Below are 15,865 nucleotides of genomic sequence, written 5' to 3'. Positions count from 1 at the left end.
CTAATGTTGTCTCATTAAAACTGCATTGTTCACTTGTAATGAAAGAAAAAAAACAGCCCATTAAAGTTTTATACCTGACATGGAAAACTATTAAAGATTCATAATTGCAATAAAACTCCTTAATAGAATTTGAATTTTTCTCGTGATAATGGTGCAATCAACAGGGTCCTCCCTTGAAGCCACAAGATCCATTTTAATACAGGCTTGGGATGGTGCTGAAGGCAACTCTGAAATGGGCTTCTTTCCGTCCCTTCCCAGTGTGGCTGGTGCAGGTGCATGCGGCCAGAGAGGATGGATTCCCATCTCCCAGCTCAGCCCGGGATCGGGTTGTTGGCAGGCTTCTCTCCTAACAACTTCTGGCAAGGGAGCTTGAAGCTACTGCCATACCGCCACAGGTTCTTCCTGCTAGTTCCCTTCATCGGGCATGAATACAGCACCTACTGAGTGCATGGCATAAAGCCCAGGGCTGGGAGGGGTAAGAAGCGGAGGAAGGGCAGGCTGGCTTTTCTTAAAGGAGAGGGTGGTATCGATTCATGCAGGGACTTTGCTGGCTGGTAGAATGAAGGCCAAATCCCAGCTGTTACGACTCCACTTCCTGTCCTCAGCTTCCACATCTGTGAAACAGGGATAACAGTATGAACTTCATGGGTGTGATCATGGAAGCCAGAGGCAGCGAAAACCAGAGGCAGGGCCCTGGGGGAGGTAGGTGGAAAGGTAGGGGGTGGCACTGAGAGACGTCCTGGAGGTAGAATTGCTAGATTTGGTTGGTGAGTGATCAAGGGGTGACTTCAGGGATAACCATGGCTTTCCAAAGTGCATTTATTGAGCACTTACTGTATATTAGCTACTCGTTTATGTGTTTTATACATGTTCATTCAGTAAATATTTGTTGAGAACCTACTAGGTGCCACACCCTGTTTTAAGTGCTGGGGATACACTGGGGAATGTATTAACTCATGTATGAGCCAGGTACTGATATTATCTCCATTTTCCAGAGGAGATAACTGAGGAGGCACAGAGAAGTAAAGTCAATTACCCAAGGTCACACAGCAAGTAAGTGGCAGAGTATGGACTTAGAGACTCCTGGGCCTGTGCTCAGAAACACACATAAGATGGCCACTGGTATACCTTGCACAACAAACTAGCTGTTGGTGGTCTTGTTCCCATTTTGGGAAGGAAGGTTCAGAACAATAAAATGATTTTCCTCAGGTCTTTTAGAGAGTAAGAAGGGGCTGTTAACCAAGTGAGGTCCACTGAGTGTTTCTGCTGTTCCAAGGGCCTCCTCTCCTCCTGGGGCTCCTGTGCCTGCCCAGACCTAAGGGAAGTGAGTTCCCTGTTTCCTGGTAGTTGGCCAATTTCAGGGAAATCAGTATCCTGTCCTTATCGAAGCCCTGCCGTGTTCTTCTCAGAGCATCTGAACAAGAGCCAGTCACTCAGTGGGCTGTGGATGATGGAGGAGTCTTTCCTCTGGCTTAAAATGAAGGGCATTCTGTGGCCCACCCTCCAGTCCTCCATCAGTGGTGACAAATGGAATGCCTAGGGTGACAAATAAAATAAAGCTGCTTTTATTCGTTTATCCTTCCACGTCCTCCCCATCAGTGCCGTGCAAGCAAGCTGAGCAATATTAGACACTCGATCACACTTGGCACCTGTCCATCCTATCTCCAGCACGTCCCGTCCCAGGGAGCCCAGGTGGAGGAATGTGAGTGTTTCCACACTTAGCTGCGGGGTCTGGGCTTTGCCATGGCCTCGCTTTGTGGCCCGAGACACATCCCTGTCCTTTCTGGACCTCAGTCTCTGCATCTGTAAGAGACTCCTTGGAAGGGCCTGATGGACACAGCATCATTGCCTCTATTTTCTGCTTTCTTTTCCTGTACCATCTAACTCTGAATTGGCTTCGGTGGATAGGAAAAAGCCACATTGCAATGAACAAACAAACAGAGCCCTTAGTTTTCTTACACATTTTTTTTTTTTTTTTTTTTTTTTTGAGACAGAGTCTTACTCTGTCACCAGGCTAGAGTGCAGTGGTGCAATCTGGCTCACTGCAGCCTCCGCCTCCCAGGTTCAAGCAATTCTTCTGCCTCAGCCTTCCAAGTAGCAGGGACTACAGGCATACACCACCACACCGAGCTAATTTTCGTATTTTTAGTAGAGATGGGGTTTCACCATTTTGGCCAGGATGGTCTCGATCTCTTGACCTCGTGATCTGCCCACCTCAGCCTCCCAAAGTGCTGGGATTACAGGTGTGAGCCACCGCGCCCAGCCGAGCTCTTAGTTTTCTTTGAGAAAGAGTAAAAGTAAGACCTTTAAACATGTTGCCTCCAAATTCACATCACACAAACCGAAGGGAAGGGGGAAGCAAGCAGAAGTGAGACTAAGAGAGCAGGAAGGCCAGGTCCCCCCATCCGTTCATCACTTACTAAGCATCTCCCACATGCCAGTGCTGTGCTGAGATGAAGGGCGCATAGGGTGATAGGGAGATGAGAAGCGTGGGCTCAAAGGCTCCTTCATTTGTTTACTTCCTGTACGGCCAGTGACCTTGAGCAACTCGCTCGGCATCTCTGAACCTATGTCCTCCGTTTGGAAGAGAAGCGCATGAGAAGCTATGGAAAGCCTCACGTGTCTCAGGCTCTATGCAGGGTGGTCCCATTGGATTCTCACAGCTACCTGGGAACTGTTGGTAGTATCATGCCCATCTTACAGATGAGAAAACTGAGGCTCAGATTGCACTTGAGAGCGGTGCATGCAGGGCCACGCAGCTACTATGTCATGGTTGCCTGGCTTTAAAACTAGAGGCTGCAGTATAGGGATGGGACTCCACACTCCACTGGCCACACGGGGTGACATTAGGACGCTAGCAGCAGGGGAGACGCCAGACTTGGTTGAAAGTGATTTGCGGACTCTAAATCACAGTGAGCGTGTAGACAACTGCTCTGACAGGGCTCCTAGACCTGGGGAAGCTTTCCAGCAAGTAGAGGGAAGGGAAGAGAGCTGGACACGGAAAAATGGGAGTCACTCAGAACCAACTCGGATGCTGCGGAGGCCCGGTGGAGACGCTGAAGCCAATCCTGCCTAGCACTTTGGCTTGAACACAGGCCCTGGAGGAAGAAGAGACAGGAGAGGATTGAAAAGAGATTGGGAAGATGGGCTCACGTGCCCCTAGTAAGTCAGGGTTTCCCAAGCGTGACTCGCATTTCACAGCCGTTCCCCAGTCGGACTGCACAGGAATCCACGCCGTCTTTTCAAATCTGGTAGGGATATATTTACTTAACAGGCATGAGGACAGTGTGACTAGCACAGCCAACCTGGGATTTCACAGATATTAACGCCTAGGATGAGGCTGAAGTAAGTGGGATGCTGGGTAATTCCCGGACTCAGGCTGCGTCAGTGCCAGGCACCAGGCTCAGGGTGAGGGAAGTGACCTAAGTTTGGAAGCTACAACACTAAATCAGCCCCCATAAGAGTCACTAGCTTTTGAGGTGACTGACACCTCCACCCCAGGGTGGCTGGATTTTCAGTAATAAAAATACAGGATGCCCATTTAAATTTGAGTGCAGATAAACGATGAATACATTTTTTAGTATATGTGTGCCCTATGCAATATTTGGGACATACATATATTTTTAAAGCATTCATTTATCTGAAATTCAAGTTTAACTGGGCATCCTATATTTTATCTGTCAGTCTTCCCCCAGCCTCATAGAAGGCCGGGTCAATGCCCATGGAATTGAGTTGTTCCCTCCCCTCGCTGCCCCGCTGGCCTGGCCCCGTAGGGAGAGGCCTGCACACAGAAGGATGCCCTTACATAGCTGGTCTCTTGGATGCCAGTTCCTTTAATTAAACTGCATGGATGAAATAAAGTGCGTTAAAGGGAAGATTAAAATTGATTCCCTTAGCGTGACAACAGCGAAAGCTATTGACGGTGATACTTAAGGAAACAAGGCACTTCAGCAATGAAGAGTGCAGGCAGCTCCAGCGCAGAGCAGCGGGGGGAAGCGGAGAAGACTCCTGCCCGGCAGAGATGAGAGGTGGAGCTGCCACACGGGGAGGCGGTTTAGGGGTTTGTGCGCCAGTGAGCCCAGCAGGGATGAGTTTCTCCTCCGCTCTCAGTAAGGCCTGAGTGCCTGGGAGAGCTGCATCAGAGAAAGCCAGCTGGGAGAGAGAGGGCGCTGCAGAGACGAGATAGGGATGCTCAGTATCCACACCTGCATGCATAAGCACTGATGGAGGGCTTGCTGGTTCCAAGCCCTGAGCCAGGTATTGGGTCTCATCTCAAGCTCTTTATAGGGAGACCAGCTGGGGCTGCCTAAGTTCCCAGGGGCCCGCGCTTCTCAACCAGGGAGCTCAGAGACATAGAAAGGGAGAAAGAGAATTGCAGTTACTGCTGGGGGCAGGGTGAAAGCATGTGGCATTGAGATGCTGTTGACTATAGATACTTGGAGAATGACAATCCTAGGCTAGGACTCCCTTTTTACTCCCAATGAAAGTGAGGTTTTGTGGGGTCACGTGGCGTGGAAGTGGCAGAGGGAATGATTGGAACCTGCGTCTGATCGTCTTTGAAACCCTTAGCCTTAGTGCTTTGCTTCCTCCTGGGTTACGAGGGGTCACAGGAGGTGGTTAAGCAGAGAGAGATGTCAGCAAAGCAAAAAGTTGATGAAATTAATCTGACACTAGCCAGGCACGGTGGCTTATGTCTGTAATCCCAGCTCTTTGGGAGGCCAGGGAGGGTGGATCACCTGAGCTAAGGAGTTTGAGACCAATCTGGGCAACTTGGCAAAACCTACTATGCCTACTAAAATAGAAAAAGTTAGCTGGGCATAGTGGTGCGCGCCTGTAGTCCCAGCTACTCAGGAAGCTGAGGCATGAGAATTCTTGAACCCAGGAGGCGGAGGTTGCAGTGAGCAGAGATCACGCCACTGCACTCTAGCCTGGGCAACAGAGGGAGACTCAGCCTCCAAGAAAAAAAAAAAGAAATTAATCCGGTACTATGTCTGTGGCCAGTTTAGATGTAAATGTACGGTGAGGAGGTTGCTGGCTTGGGAACGTGGGAGGAGGCAGGTAGGGACCCAGGTCAGGGGGCCAGTGGGGGTGGAGGATGGGATTTGCTGAAGGATCTACTCAGAAGGGTGAAGGCAGAGTTTATGATAGGGTGAGGTTTTCAGATCTGGCTGCTGCAGGCAGGATCAGGGAAAATAAGGCAGGACAGTAGCTTTGGACGCGCTGGATTTGAAGTACTATCACGTGATTCCCAAACAGAGCTCCTGACAGAAGCCTACTAATAGAAAGCAGAGGGGCCTTGGGGCTGGCCTGACCTGGGTGTGCAAACCAGCACTCCTTTACACTAGCTCTGTGACCATACACTATGTGCTTTACCTCTCTTAGCCTGTTTCCTCTCTAGTGAAATGGAGAGCAATGATACCTACTGTGTAGGATGTTGGTGATACTAAGGAGAAAAACATGTAAAGGGACAAAGAAGGCTGGTGTGATGTGCATCTCTGAGCTGCAGCAGAGATGGTTCTGGAGTTGGGATGGATGGGAATGTGTGTCTTTTTATTTATCTGATGATTTTGTTGTTGCTCTGTCACCCAGCCAGGCTGGAGTGCAGTGATGCGATCTCAGCTTAATGCAATCTCTGCCTCCCAGATGCAAGCAATTCTCCTGCCTCAGCCTCCCGAGTAGCTGGGACTACAGCATGCCTCCACACCCAGCTAATTTCTGTACTTTTAGTAGAGATGGAGTTTTGCCATGTTGGGACAGGCTGGTCTCGAACTCCTGACTTTAAGTGATCCGCCCACCTCAGCCTCCCAAAGTGCTAGGGTTATAGGCGTGAGCCCACTATGCCTGGCCTCATCTAATGATTTTTTAATTGAATGTCTCCTGTGTGCTAGGCCTTGAGGATACAGTGTGGATAGGCTGATGGGGAAACCCAGTTATCACACAAAACTGAGATCACCCTCAACCGTGAGCTAAGTGGAGCAGGAGCAGGTTGTCCTGCTCAGTGCAGCATCCTAGCGCACAGTAGGCGTGCAGTAAATGGTGGTGAATGCTTGAAATGCAGCCCAGACCCCGCTCTGCTGGGGTCATGGAGGCACAGGCAGCAAGCCCCTCTCCTGAGCACGTCAAAGCCGGTGCAGAGGGGAGAGGTAGTGTCTGCCTTTGTAACCACTTTCTGGACTGGAAACTCCCAACTGGGGTGAGGCATTCGAGAAAAGGCAGGAAGCCCGGGAGCAGGGTTTTGGTTCTCAGCCTTGTCATCACATTTTTTCTCCCAGGCTCCCATGTGTCTCATCTTTTCCAAGTCTTGCTTTGAAAATTGCTGGGTAAACTACGGGAGTTGATCATGTGCTGTCAGCAGGCTGGGAAACTGGGGAGAAGAAAAACCAGCCAAGAATAAGCAGCGTTGTGAAGCTGCCCTTCGAGGCCTCAGTGGCATGTGGCCCTGAGCAGCCCTTTCCTATCCTTGGGCCTCAGTTGCCCATTTTTGAAAGGAACCCGAGTTTAAAGCTATGCCCCATCATACCCTGCAGCACCTTCCCTTTTAGCTGCTTCCATTTTTGTCACTTATTTGTTTTTATTGGAAGCCTAGTTTTATTTTTCCTCATTTTTAAATTGCTTCATTAAAAGTATTTTTTAAGAGACAGGATCTTGCTCAGTTGCCCCAGCTGGAGTATGGTGGTACAATCACAGTTCACAGCAGTCTCGAATTCCTGGGCTCAAGCAATCCTCCCACCTGAGATTCCCGAGTAGCTAAGGACTACAGGCACACAGCATCATGCCCAACTCATTTTATTATTATTATTTCTCTTTTTTCTTGAGACAAAGCCTCGCTCTGTCGCCAGGCTGAAGAGCAGTGGCTCACTGCAACCTCTTCCTCTAGGGTTCAAGCAGTTCTCCTGCCTCAGCCTCCTGAGTAGCTGGGACTAAAGGCATGTGCCACCAAGCCCAGCTAATTTTTATATTTTTAGTAGAGACAGGGTTTCACCATTTTGGCCAGGATGGTCTCGATCTCTTGACCTCGTGATCCACCCGCCTCAGCTTCCCAAAGTGCTGGGATGACAGGTGTGAGCCACTGCGCCCAGCCTATAATTACTTTTTTTAGAAATGGGGACTCACTGTATTGCCCAGGCTTGTCTGCAGCTATGGAGCTCCAGTGGTCCTCCCACCTCATTCTTCCAAAGCTTTAGGATTATAGCCATGAGCCACTGCACTTGCCAAAAACATTTTTTTTTAATTACAAAATAAAGCTGCCTGCTTGTAAAAATCTAAGCCATATGTACTGCTTTAACGGGAGGCTGGTTTTCTCATTTATTGCTGTTTCTTTTAGTAAATTAAAGTGTTGTTTATACTTTAATATAAGAATGCATGCTCGAGGTACAAATCGCAACAGTGTAGAAGTGTAGGAGGAAAGTTACGGATGTCCGCCTTCATGGCTTGCCTCATCCTACCCCAGTTTCACCCCCGCCTTAGCCCTGAGCTAACTGTCGTTTGAGATAAGGGGGCCCTTGGGAATGTCATTGTAGACCCATCCCTCAAAGCCATTGCTGGGTCATGGGAACATGCCCCCTTTTGATGAGAAGAGCATGGACTCTGGGTCAGGATCGGAAAGCCGCCTCTGCTGTTGACTTGCTGTGTGACCCTCAGGCATCCACGTATCCTCTCTGATCCTGGATGGCCTCCTTGGCAGGCTGGCCCAGAGGAGAATTGGGATCAGGGCTATGAAGCCCCTACTGTGACTCCTGCAAACAGCCTAGGTGACTGTGTTGTGTGGTGGTCTTGGCAGGTTGGGGACCAGATTCTGGAAGTGAATGGGTGGAGCTTTCTCAACATCCTACACGACGAGGCAGTCAGGCTGCTGAAGTCATCTCGGCACCTCATCCTGACGGTGAAGGACGTCGGGAGGCTGCCCCACGCCCGCACCACTGTGGACGAGACCAAGTGGATCGCCAGTTCCCGGATAGGGGAGACCGCGGCGAACTCGGCAGGGTCTGGCCGCTCTGCTCACTCTGATCTCCAGACCCCAGGGCCATTTCCAAATGCCAGTGATAGCTCTCCCATCCCTCCACCACCCTGGCTCTCCTGTCAGCCTGCAGTCCACACATCAGGACACCTCCATTGGCAGGGCATGACCTGGGGCACATCCCAGGTCATGGCCTCCTCTCTTGGCCTCAGTTTCCCCGTGGAAAGCTGACGTACACCATCCAGCTGTCTCATTCTGTATTTGCTTCCAGACAAATTACTTAACTCATTCTTCAGACCTTAGTTGCTTCATCTAAAAAGCGGGAACCATGACCCTGCTCCCATCCCAGATCTGTGCAGGTGAAAGAGGGGGAGGAAGGGAGAGAGAAAGCGATAGAGCCTCTGAGGTGTATTTGGCCAGGGGCCACCAGGCTGGATCCCATGAAGGAATTTGAGTGAGAGGGTCTTAAAGTCATAAAATGAGATCCAGTTGCCAGGTGGCTACATAGTTGCTAATAATGTAATGTGTCAACTTTTGATCTTCATGAGAAGTCTCAGCCCAGTGGCCCCTGGCCAGATATAGCTCAGAGGACCTCTCTCTCTCCCTCTCTCTCTCCCTCTCTCTGTGTCTCTCTCCCTGCTCCCTTCCTTTCACCTGCACAGTATTACACATTTTTAAAGTTACTTGCCGACATTTAAAAAGACACCAGGTTTTCTATAAAAAACTGGATTTTTGGATGCCTCTTAAAAATCAGGAAGTCTGGCAGCCTGAGCCCACGTGGGCTGGAGCTGAGCCGCACCTGCGCATTGCATCTGGGATCTACAGTTCACCCGCCCCTAAGCTCCTGGAAGGTTGGCCTGACCCTGAGGTTGCCTGTCAATCACCATTTCTTCCCTCCACTCCTTGTGTCACCTGCCTGGTCCTGTGGGGTTGGCAACGACTCAGGAGCCCACCTTGGGTGGTTTTGGAGGTGCCGCCTACATTGCTGATTGGGAGGCTGGAAGCTACCAGTCTGTCCGGAGTTTCATTTCCCCCTGAGTATTCCCCAGACAGAGCAGGCAGTGAGTGGAGGCCATGATGCATGCTTCTCTCAAAGCTGTGCCCTTCCTGCCCCCCGTCACCCTTTCCCTTGCCTACACCCATTTGATCTGCTCAGATCACAACTGGAGACATGTGTCTTTCCCCACAGGTTTCCTGGCGATTTCACAGCAGAAGGAATAAACAAGGTAGGGTGTCCTCTGTCTAAGGAGTGTCCTCCGCTTCCTCACAGCTGCCTGAGTGAGGAGCTCTGGCCAACCAGATGGTGCCGAGTGACTTACACGACCCAATTCCAGTTGGGCAGCCCCCTGTCTGGCCACCCCTGTCCCCCTTGTCTGTGACTGCCTGCTAGGTTCCAGGCACCAACCCTGGCACCAGGGTTAATGGCAGTGAATAAAACAGACCAGGTCCCTGCCCTCATGCAGGTTATACTCAGTGAAGGAGGCATAAAAACAAATTCTAATTAAGAAAGATACCCAGTACCATCAGGGCAAGGTGCTGGGGGTTGTGAGTGAGAGTAACAGATGAGACGCCACACTTAGACGGGGTGGGAGGTGCGAGGGGGCGTGGCCTGGCCATTTGGCTCCAGAGCAGCGCAGAATTCCTGGGCTTCTGTCTTTCTGTCTTGCAGCCAGGATTTTACAAGGGCCCAGCCGGCTCCCAGGTGACCCTGAGCAGCCTGGGGAACCAGACACGTGTGCTGCTGGAGGAGCAGGCTCGGCACCTGCTGAACGAGCAGGAGCGTGCCACCATGGCCTACTACCTGGATGAGTACCGCGGCGGCAGCGTCTCCGTGGAGGCCCTCGTCATGGCCCTGTTCGAGCTGCTCAACACCCACGCCAAGGTGATGTGCGCCCCGCCTCCGGTCTGGCTTCAGTGTTTCCAGGGCTCTGCATCCTGCCCTCCCCCACTCCTTTGCTGAGAACTTACAAGGGGTCAGGCCTGAACTGAACCCTGGGCAGAGACCTGGGACCAAAACAGCCTCCCGCCCCCCAGGAAGCTTGCAGACTCCTGGGAGAAACAGACATTTAAAGCACCCTGTGATTGGGGCCCTATCGCAGTGGCTTCCAGCTCTGAGTGCACATTTAGAATCACCTGGATTACTCTTAAAAGCAATGCTCCAGCCCCATCCCTGTCTGGTTTACTCATATCTGGGGATGGGAGCCAGCCGTCAGTCATCTTCACAAGCCCTCCAGGTGACTGTGCCATGCCACCAGCTTGGAGAGCTCTGGGCCAAGCTGTTTGAGGTCCAGAAACTGCACAAAGGAAGAAGTGGTGAAATCCATTGGGAGGGGTTATGTTTCGGAAGATGTAACAGAGGAAATAGGATTTGGAGATGAGTATTAGAAAAGGTATTCCGGGTGGAAGGGACAGCCAGCCAGAGGCTTCATGGTGTGAAATGTTGCAGTGTGTTCAGGGAGTCACAGCCACATGTGCATGCCGAGGAGGCAACAGGGAAGCAGGAGTCAGATAATGCTGGGCCTGGTGTCCAGGCAAAGGTGTTTGGCCTTTCTCTTGAGAGCACTGGGGAGCCAAAGAGAGTTAAGGAGGGGAGGCAGGGTCAAGTTTGCATGCCAGTCATTTGGGGGTAACGGGGACCTGTTCCACAGTCTGGTAGCGCTCCCTGCTGAGTGCCCCTTTTGTCCCCACCTCCAGTTCTCACTCCTCTCTGAGGTGAGAGGCACCATTTCCCCGCAAGACCTAGAACGCTTCGACCACCTGGTGCTGAGGCGTGAGATTGAGTCCATGAAGGCGCGGCAGCCTGCAGGCCCCGGGGCTGGGGACACCTACTCCATGGTCTCCTACAGTGACACAGGTTCATCCACAGGCAGCCATGGCACCTCCACCACCGTCAGCTCAGCCAGGGTGAGCCTCCCCTGCCTTGTCCTGGCTTAGTAGCCAGGGCAGAGTTAAGATGCTGGCTTTGGAGTGAGACCAGCCTGAGTTTGAATCCCAGCACCACCATGTACCAGCTGTGTGCCTTGCCCCTCTGAGCCTCAGTCTGTTCATCTGTCAAAACCCAGTAGTTGTTGAGTGTCTACTGCATGCCAGGCATGGGCTCTAGGGGATAACAGGTGAATAGGAAAGATGTGGCCTTGCCTCCTGGGAAGCTGGGGGAGAAAGGTTATCCTGGGAAGCTGGGGGAGAAAGGTTAAAAAAAGTAGGTAATCAGGCAAATAGGAAAAGATCATTAGAATCCTTGGGACGCCTCTGGCATGGTGCCCATTCCCGCTGGGCACTCAGTAGATGGTAGTGGGTCCGGTGACTTGGACTGTGATTTTTATTTTCCCCAAGAGGCCACCCTTTTGTCTCTGGAGCCCAAGCCCAGCTTGACCTTTTTTTTTTTTCCCTCGATATGGTGTCATGCTCTGTCACCCAGGCTGGAGTGTGGTGGCGTGATCTCTGCCCACTGCAACCTCCACCTCCCTAGTTCAAGCAACTCCCCCGCCCCACCCTCTCGATTAGCTGGGATTATAGGTGTCCTCCACCACGACCAGCTAATTTTTGTATTTTTTTGGTAGAGTTGGGGTTTTGCCACGTTGGCAAGGCTGGCCTCGAAATCCTGACGTCAGGTGATCCACCCACCTCGGCCTCCCGAAATGCTGGGCTTACGGGTGTAAGTCACCACACCCAGCCCCAGCTTGACTTTCTTGCAGACTCACCAGTCCCCCAGCGAAGCATCTGGCCATCTCAGGGTATGGTTCTGCCCCCTGGATGCTTGGATTCAAATAAATCCCAGAAGGCCTTTGCAAGGAAGGGGCAGGAGGACATGCCTTGTTGTCTGTCTTTGGTAACAGCTGGTCATTAAGGTCCATGCAGTGGAAGGGTCAGGGCTGGAGGTCAGGAGAGCTGGCCTGGCCCCACACTCTCCTCCGTGCCCTTGTTTCCCACCTTTGGGTCATTCATCACCACTCTTCTATGGAAAGGGAGGGGGAGAGTAATGTTTCTTAAGCACATAGTTGCTCCTAGATGCTGAAATGAGAGCTCTTTCTGGAGGAATCTCAGACTGGAGGCAGGGACAGCGTTACTGTTCCTGTTTAATGGGAGAACAGGAGCTCAGAGGGTACACTGACAGCCGTGGTTGCAGACACAGGTGGCTAATGCATGATGAGCTTACAGCTCCGAAGTGGCCCGGGAGCATGCACCTCTCTCTTGAGCAAACTCTAGCTCCTAGTGTGGCTTTTCCTTAGTTCTGGGGTTCTAGGGTGATTCCTTTACACTCTTTTACCCCATCCCTCCAGTCCTGACTTGTCATCATTTCCGAGAGTGCTCATCCCCTTCCTGGGATGTCCCCACAAATTGCCCTGCATTGCTCTAGGGCTGGACGTGGCTGCAGCAGAGGCAGTTTCATGTTCTGGGACAAGCAGATCACTTCTGGGGCAGGGAGGAGGCTGTCCCTCACCCCAGGCTCTGAGCACGTACTTTGATATGGCATTCAGGCGAGGATCTGGTTTAAGGGTACAGGTCCTTGGCCTGATGAGCATTTCTCTCTAAGATGGGCTCCGCTGAGATTGGCCTGGATAACGTTCACACGAGGCCTCAGTGGCCGTGAGCCACTGCTCTAAGACCTGGGAAATTACAGACTGTGCTTCTGTGCTGGTCCCTTTGGAATCAGAGATGAAATACCCAGTGAGTGGCGTGATGTGTTCTGGTCTGCGAGGCAGGAGATCTAGGTTTGAGCCCCGGCCTCTCTGGTCTTCAGTTTCCTCATGGATAAAATGGCCTAGGGTCCTTGCTGGCTCTGTCTATAGCAGCCCGAATCCCTGAGGGCAAATCCGGCTGGCATGCCAGGAGTCTGGTGACTGTCTTGCCTGGCAAGGGCTCTCGGCAGGGGTCAGGAGTCCCCAGCTCGGCACTTGCCCACAGCGACCTTATCCCAGCCCAGGAGGCTCTCTCTTACCTGAGAAGCACGGTCTGGAGCCAGCCAGTCCAGATCCCAGCTATGGAAGTTGACCCTGCCCTGCCAGAGAGGCTCTCACTGCAAATTGGGGCACCCTGTGGAAGGCAGACCTCAGAAAGGCCATAGGACGGTTTTATACAGGGAGTTTCTCAGGGACAGATGAAAAGGGTGGTCCTGAAGTTTCTCCCCAAGTTTCTGAGGTGGGAAGGACTCAGAATTTGTTGCTGTGAAAGTCCGTGGGCACTAGGTGACACATGCATGTCACGATTAGGACTCACCTAGACTGGAGGTGATGCTAAGAGAAAATTGTGCAAGCCGGAAAGGCAGCGTAGAAAGGGCACTTGAGCTCGCTGTGCCTCGGTTTCCTCTTTTGCAAAGGGGCAGTGATCCTGCTTCCCCAGCTTGTTAGAGGATTAAATGAGAGGATGCCTGTGGCCCCAGGGTGAGTGACCTACTAGTACCAACATCTCAGAAATGCCGGCCACACCCTGAGGGCAGGCGAAGCCTCTGTTCTTTCGGACCCAGCCCCCCCTGGCTGGGGAAAACTACCTGGAGATTGTACCCAGGGTCTTGTGGACTGTGGAGGCTCTGGAAAGAGCTAGGCTGAGGGACTGCCACTGCCCCTCCGACCTTCATCTGACCCGGGTACCCTCCGCAGGCACAGCCCAGAGCTCCCTCTCACAGTCGCAGCTTCTCTGACATCACAGGGCTTGGGCCTTCCTGAAATCCAGCCCTTTTCCAAACAGGGCCCTCCCTGAAGCCCTGCCTTTCATTAGCAGATGTGACCTCAGACAATTCACTTCCCTTCTCTGAGCTTACTTTTCTATCTGAAAGTAGGGATCCCAGCCCCGACCCAAAGTGAATGACTGTCTCCTGAGGGCCCCGTACCAGGGACAAATGTCATTTTCTCAGAGCAGTGGGGACTCCCCTGTTTGCTTCAAGGAAGAGGCAGAATGAAGGGGTGCTGCTCATAGCGGTGGGGTCTTTCCTTCCCATCTCTCCTGTATTCCTGCCCAGAGCATTCAAGGTAAATGGAAAAGGGGTTTGGAGAACATGCTGATTTTGCGTGTGTGTGTGTGTGTGTGTGTGTGTGTGTGCGCGCGCGCGCGCGTGCGCGTGTGTGTTGTGTGCACATTTGGGGAAGAGGTTGTTGCTGCACCCACCCATTCCCTAATATTTATTTGATGTATGTTTTCTTTTTGCCTTTTGCTCATCCTTCCTCCCCAGGAGCGGCTGCTGTGGCTTATAGACCTGATGGAGGTACCGTCCTTCCTGCCGGTGGGGACTGTGGGCATCCCTTAGCCAGGTGCTGCGGTAGGGAGCTGTGGCCTTTGCTGCCACCCCCTGACATCTGCACCCAGCCCTGGTGGGGACTAGGGGTTCTCTATGGTGCTGTCTTTCCAGGTCACCAGTTCATCAAGTTTCCTGGGCCCTGGGGTGACAGTCCCCTCCATTCAAATCCCAGCTCTGCCACTTTCTTGCTGTGAGACCTCAGGAAGTGGTTTCACCTCTCTGAGCTCAGTTTTAGGATCTGTAAAACAAGGATGATAATTCCTGTGCCGTGATGTGGCCAATTCCTTGGCCTTTGCGTTATGCCATATACTGTCTGTCTGGCATGTTCTCCTCCCCACTTCATATGACCTGTCTCCTATGTGTGCTTCAGCACTCATCTCAGAAGCCACCTCTTCCAGGAAGCTTCCCTGATCCTCCCAAGGGGGGTGACTTTCTGGCCATGGCTCCTCCTGTCCCCTGGGGCTTCCTTTGGCCACAGCTTTTGCCTCATGTCCCATTATAATAACCTGTACATGTCTCCCAGTTACCCACTGTGACTGCTGACTGTTTGAGGGCAGTGATCACGTGTGTGGTTACCATTGAGTCCCTATCCCTAGTGCTCAGCACAGACCCTAGCCCACAATCTGGGCCTTTATTAATTACAACAGTAGCTGAGATTTGTTGAGTGTTGTCTATGGCACTGTGGTAGTGCTTTCCATTAGTATCTTCTTCGACCATCCCAGGAGCTAGGAGTTGTGAGTACTGCTGTGATCCCCATTTTGCAAAGAAGAAAACCGAAGCTCAGAAAGGAGAAGCAACTTGCCCAAGGTTGCACAGCTAGTGAGTGATGGAGCCAGGATTCAAACCCAGGATTGCCGACTCTCAGCTCTGCTGTTAACCCCGCCCTCTGGCTGTGATTCTTCTGTGAAGGATCTCACCAGCTCCTTGTAAAGCATCATCTCGTCATCTGTCTGCCTCTTTCCTCCCCTTTTTCTTCCTCCTCCTTCCTTTTTGTTAACAAATATTGAGCACATGCTGTGTGCTATGTACAGTTTGAGATGCTGGGGACACAGTAGTGAACACCAAAGAAATCCTTTCCAAGATGGAGTTTAGCAGAGAGCAGGAATGACGGACAATACACAGGATATAGGTAACTGAAATACACAGTATGCTAAGTGATGACAAGTGCTAGGGAGAAAAATAAAACAAGCATGGGGAATCAGAGAGGGGTTGGGTGGTTAGGGAATGACCCTTGAGTCAAGACCTGCAGGCGGTGAGGGAGAGAGCCATGCCCACCTCTGGTAGAAGAGCATTTCCAACAGAACCGGCAGCATGTGCAAAGGCCCTGTGGTAAGAGCGTGCCTGGAGTGTCTGAGCAAAGTCCAGGTAGCCAATGAGGCTGGAGCAGAGGGAGTACAGGGGCAGACGTGCTGAGGATTTTGACTTTGAGTGACATAAGAGCCCTTGGCAGGTAACAGCAGGGAACTGATGTGGTCTGACTTAGATTTAACAGGATCTCCCTGATTATTGAGACTAGAAATGAGTGGGTTTGTACCAAGATGAACTGGTTCATTCCTAGGAACCAGCTACACCCAGAGGTCTGTGGGCCAAGAAGGGCCTGAGCAGGTCATGCAGCCTGAGCTGCTAAAGATGTGATGACGGGTTTTGCAGGAACCAGCTCTTCCTGCTGCCAGGTC

The 15,865-nt window shown here is 51.8% G+C and overlaps 1 protein-coding gene across 5 annotated transcripts in view; it reads left to right on the top strand.

Annotated features, from left to right (window-relative positions):
- Nucleotides 1–15,865, top strand: part of LOC116545586 (whirlin) — a 104,926-nt gene that overhangs the window by 72,567 nt on the left and 16,494 nt on the right. For 2 of the 5 annotated variants that reach the window (XM_032272122.1, XM_032272121.1), the window contains exons 4-8: nt 7,781–7,983; nt 9,147–9,183; nt 9,627–9,839; nt 10,652–10,861; nt 14,124–14,156. In XM_032272122.1, coding sequence (XP_032128013.1) covers nt 7,781–7,983; nt 9,147–9,183; nt 9,627–9,839; nt 10,652–10,861; nt 14,124–14,156 — 696 coding nt within the window. The remainder of the gene's footprint in view (nt 1–7,780; nt 7,984–9,146; nt 9,184–9,626; nt 9,840–10,651; nt 10,862–14,123; nt 14,157–15,865) is intronic. The other 3 variants (XM_032272124.1, XM_032272123.1, XM_032272125.1) reach the window with 2 other exon arrangements.

Source organism: Sapajus apella, unplaced genomic scaffold (assembly GCF_009761245.1).
Source record: "Sapajus apella isolate SASKATOON/1434 unplaced genomic scaffold, GSC_monkey_1.0 scaffold294, whole genome shotgun sequence".
NCBI lineage: Eukaryota > Metazoa > Chordata > Mammalia > Primates > Cebidae > Sapajus > Sapajus apella.
This window is presented reverse-complemented; position numbering and strand designations above follow the sequence as displayed.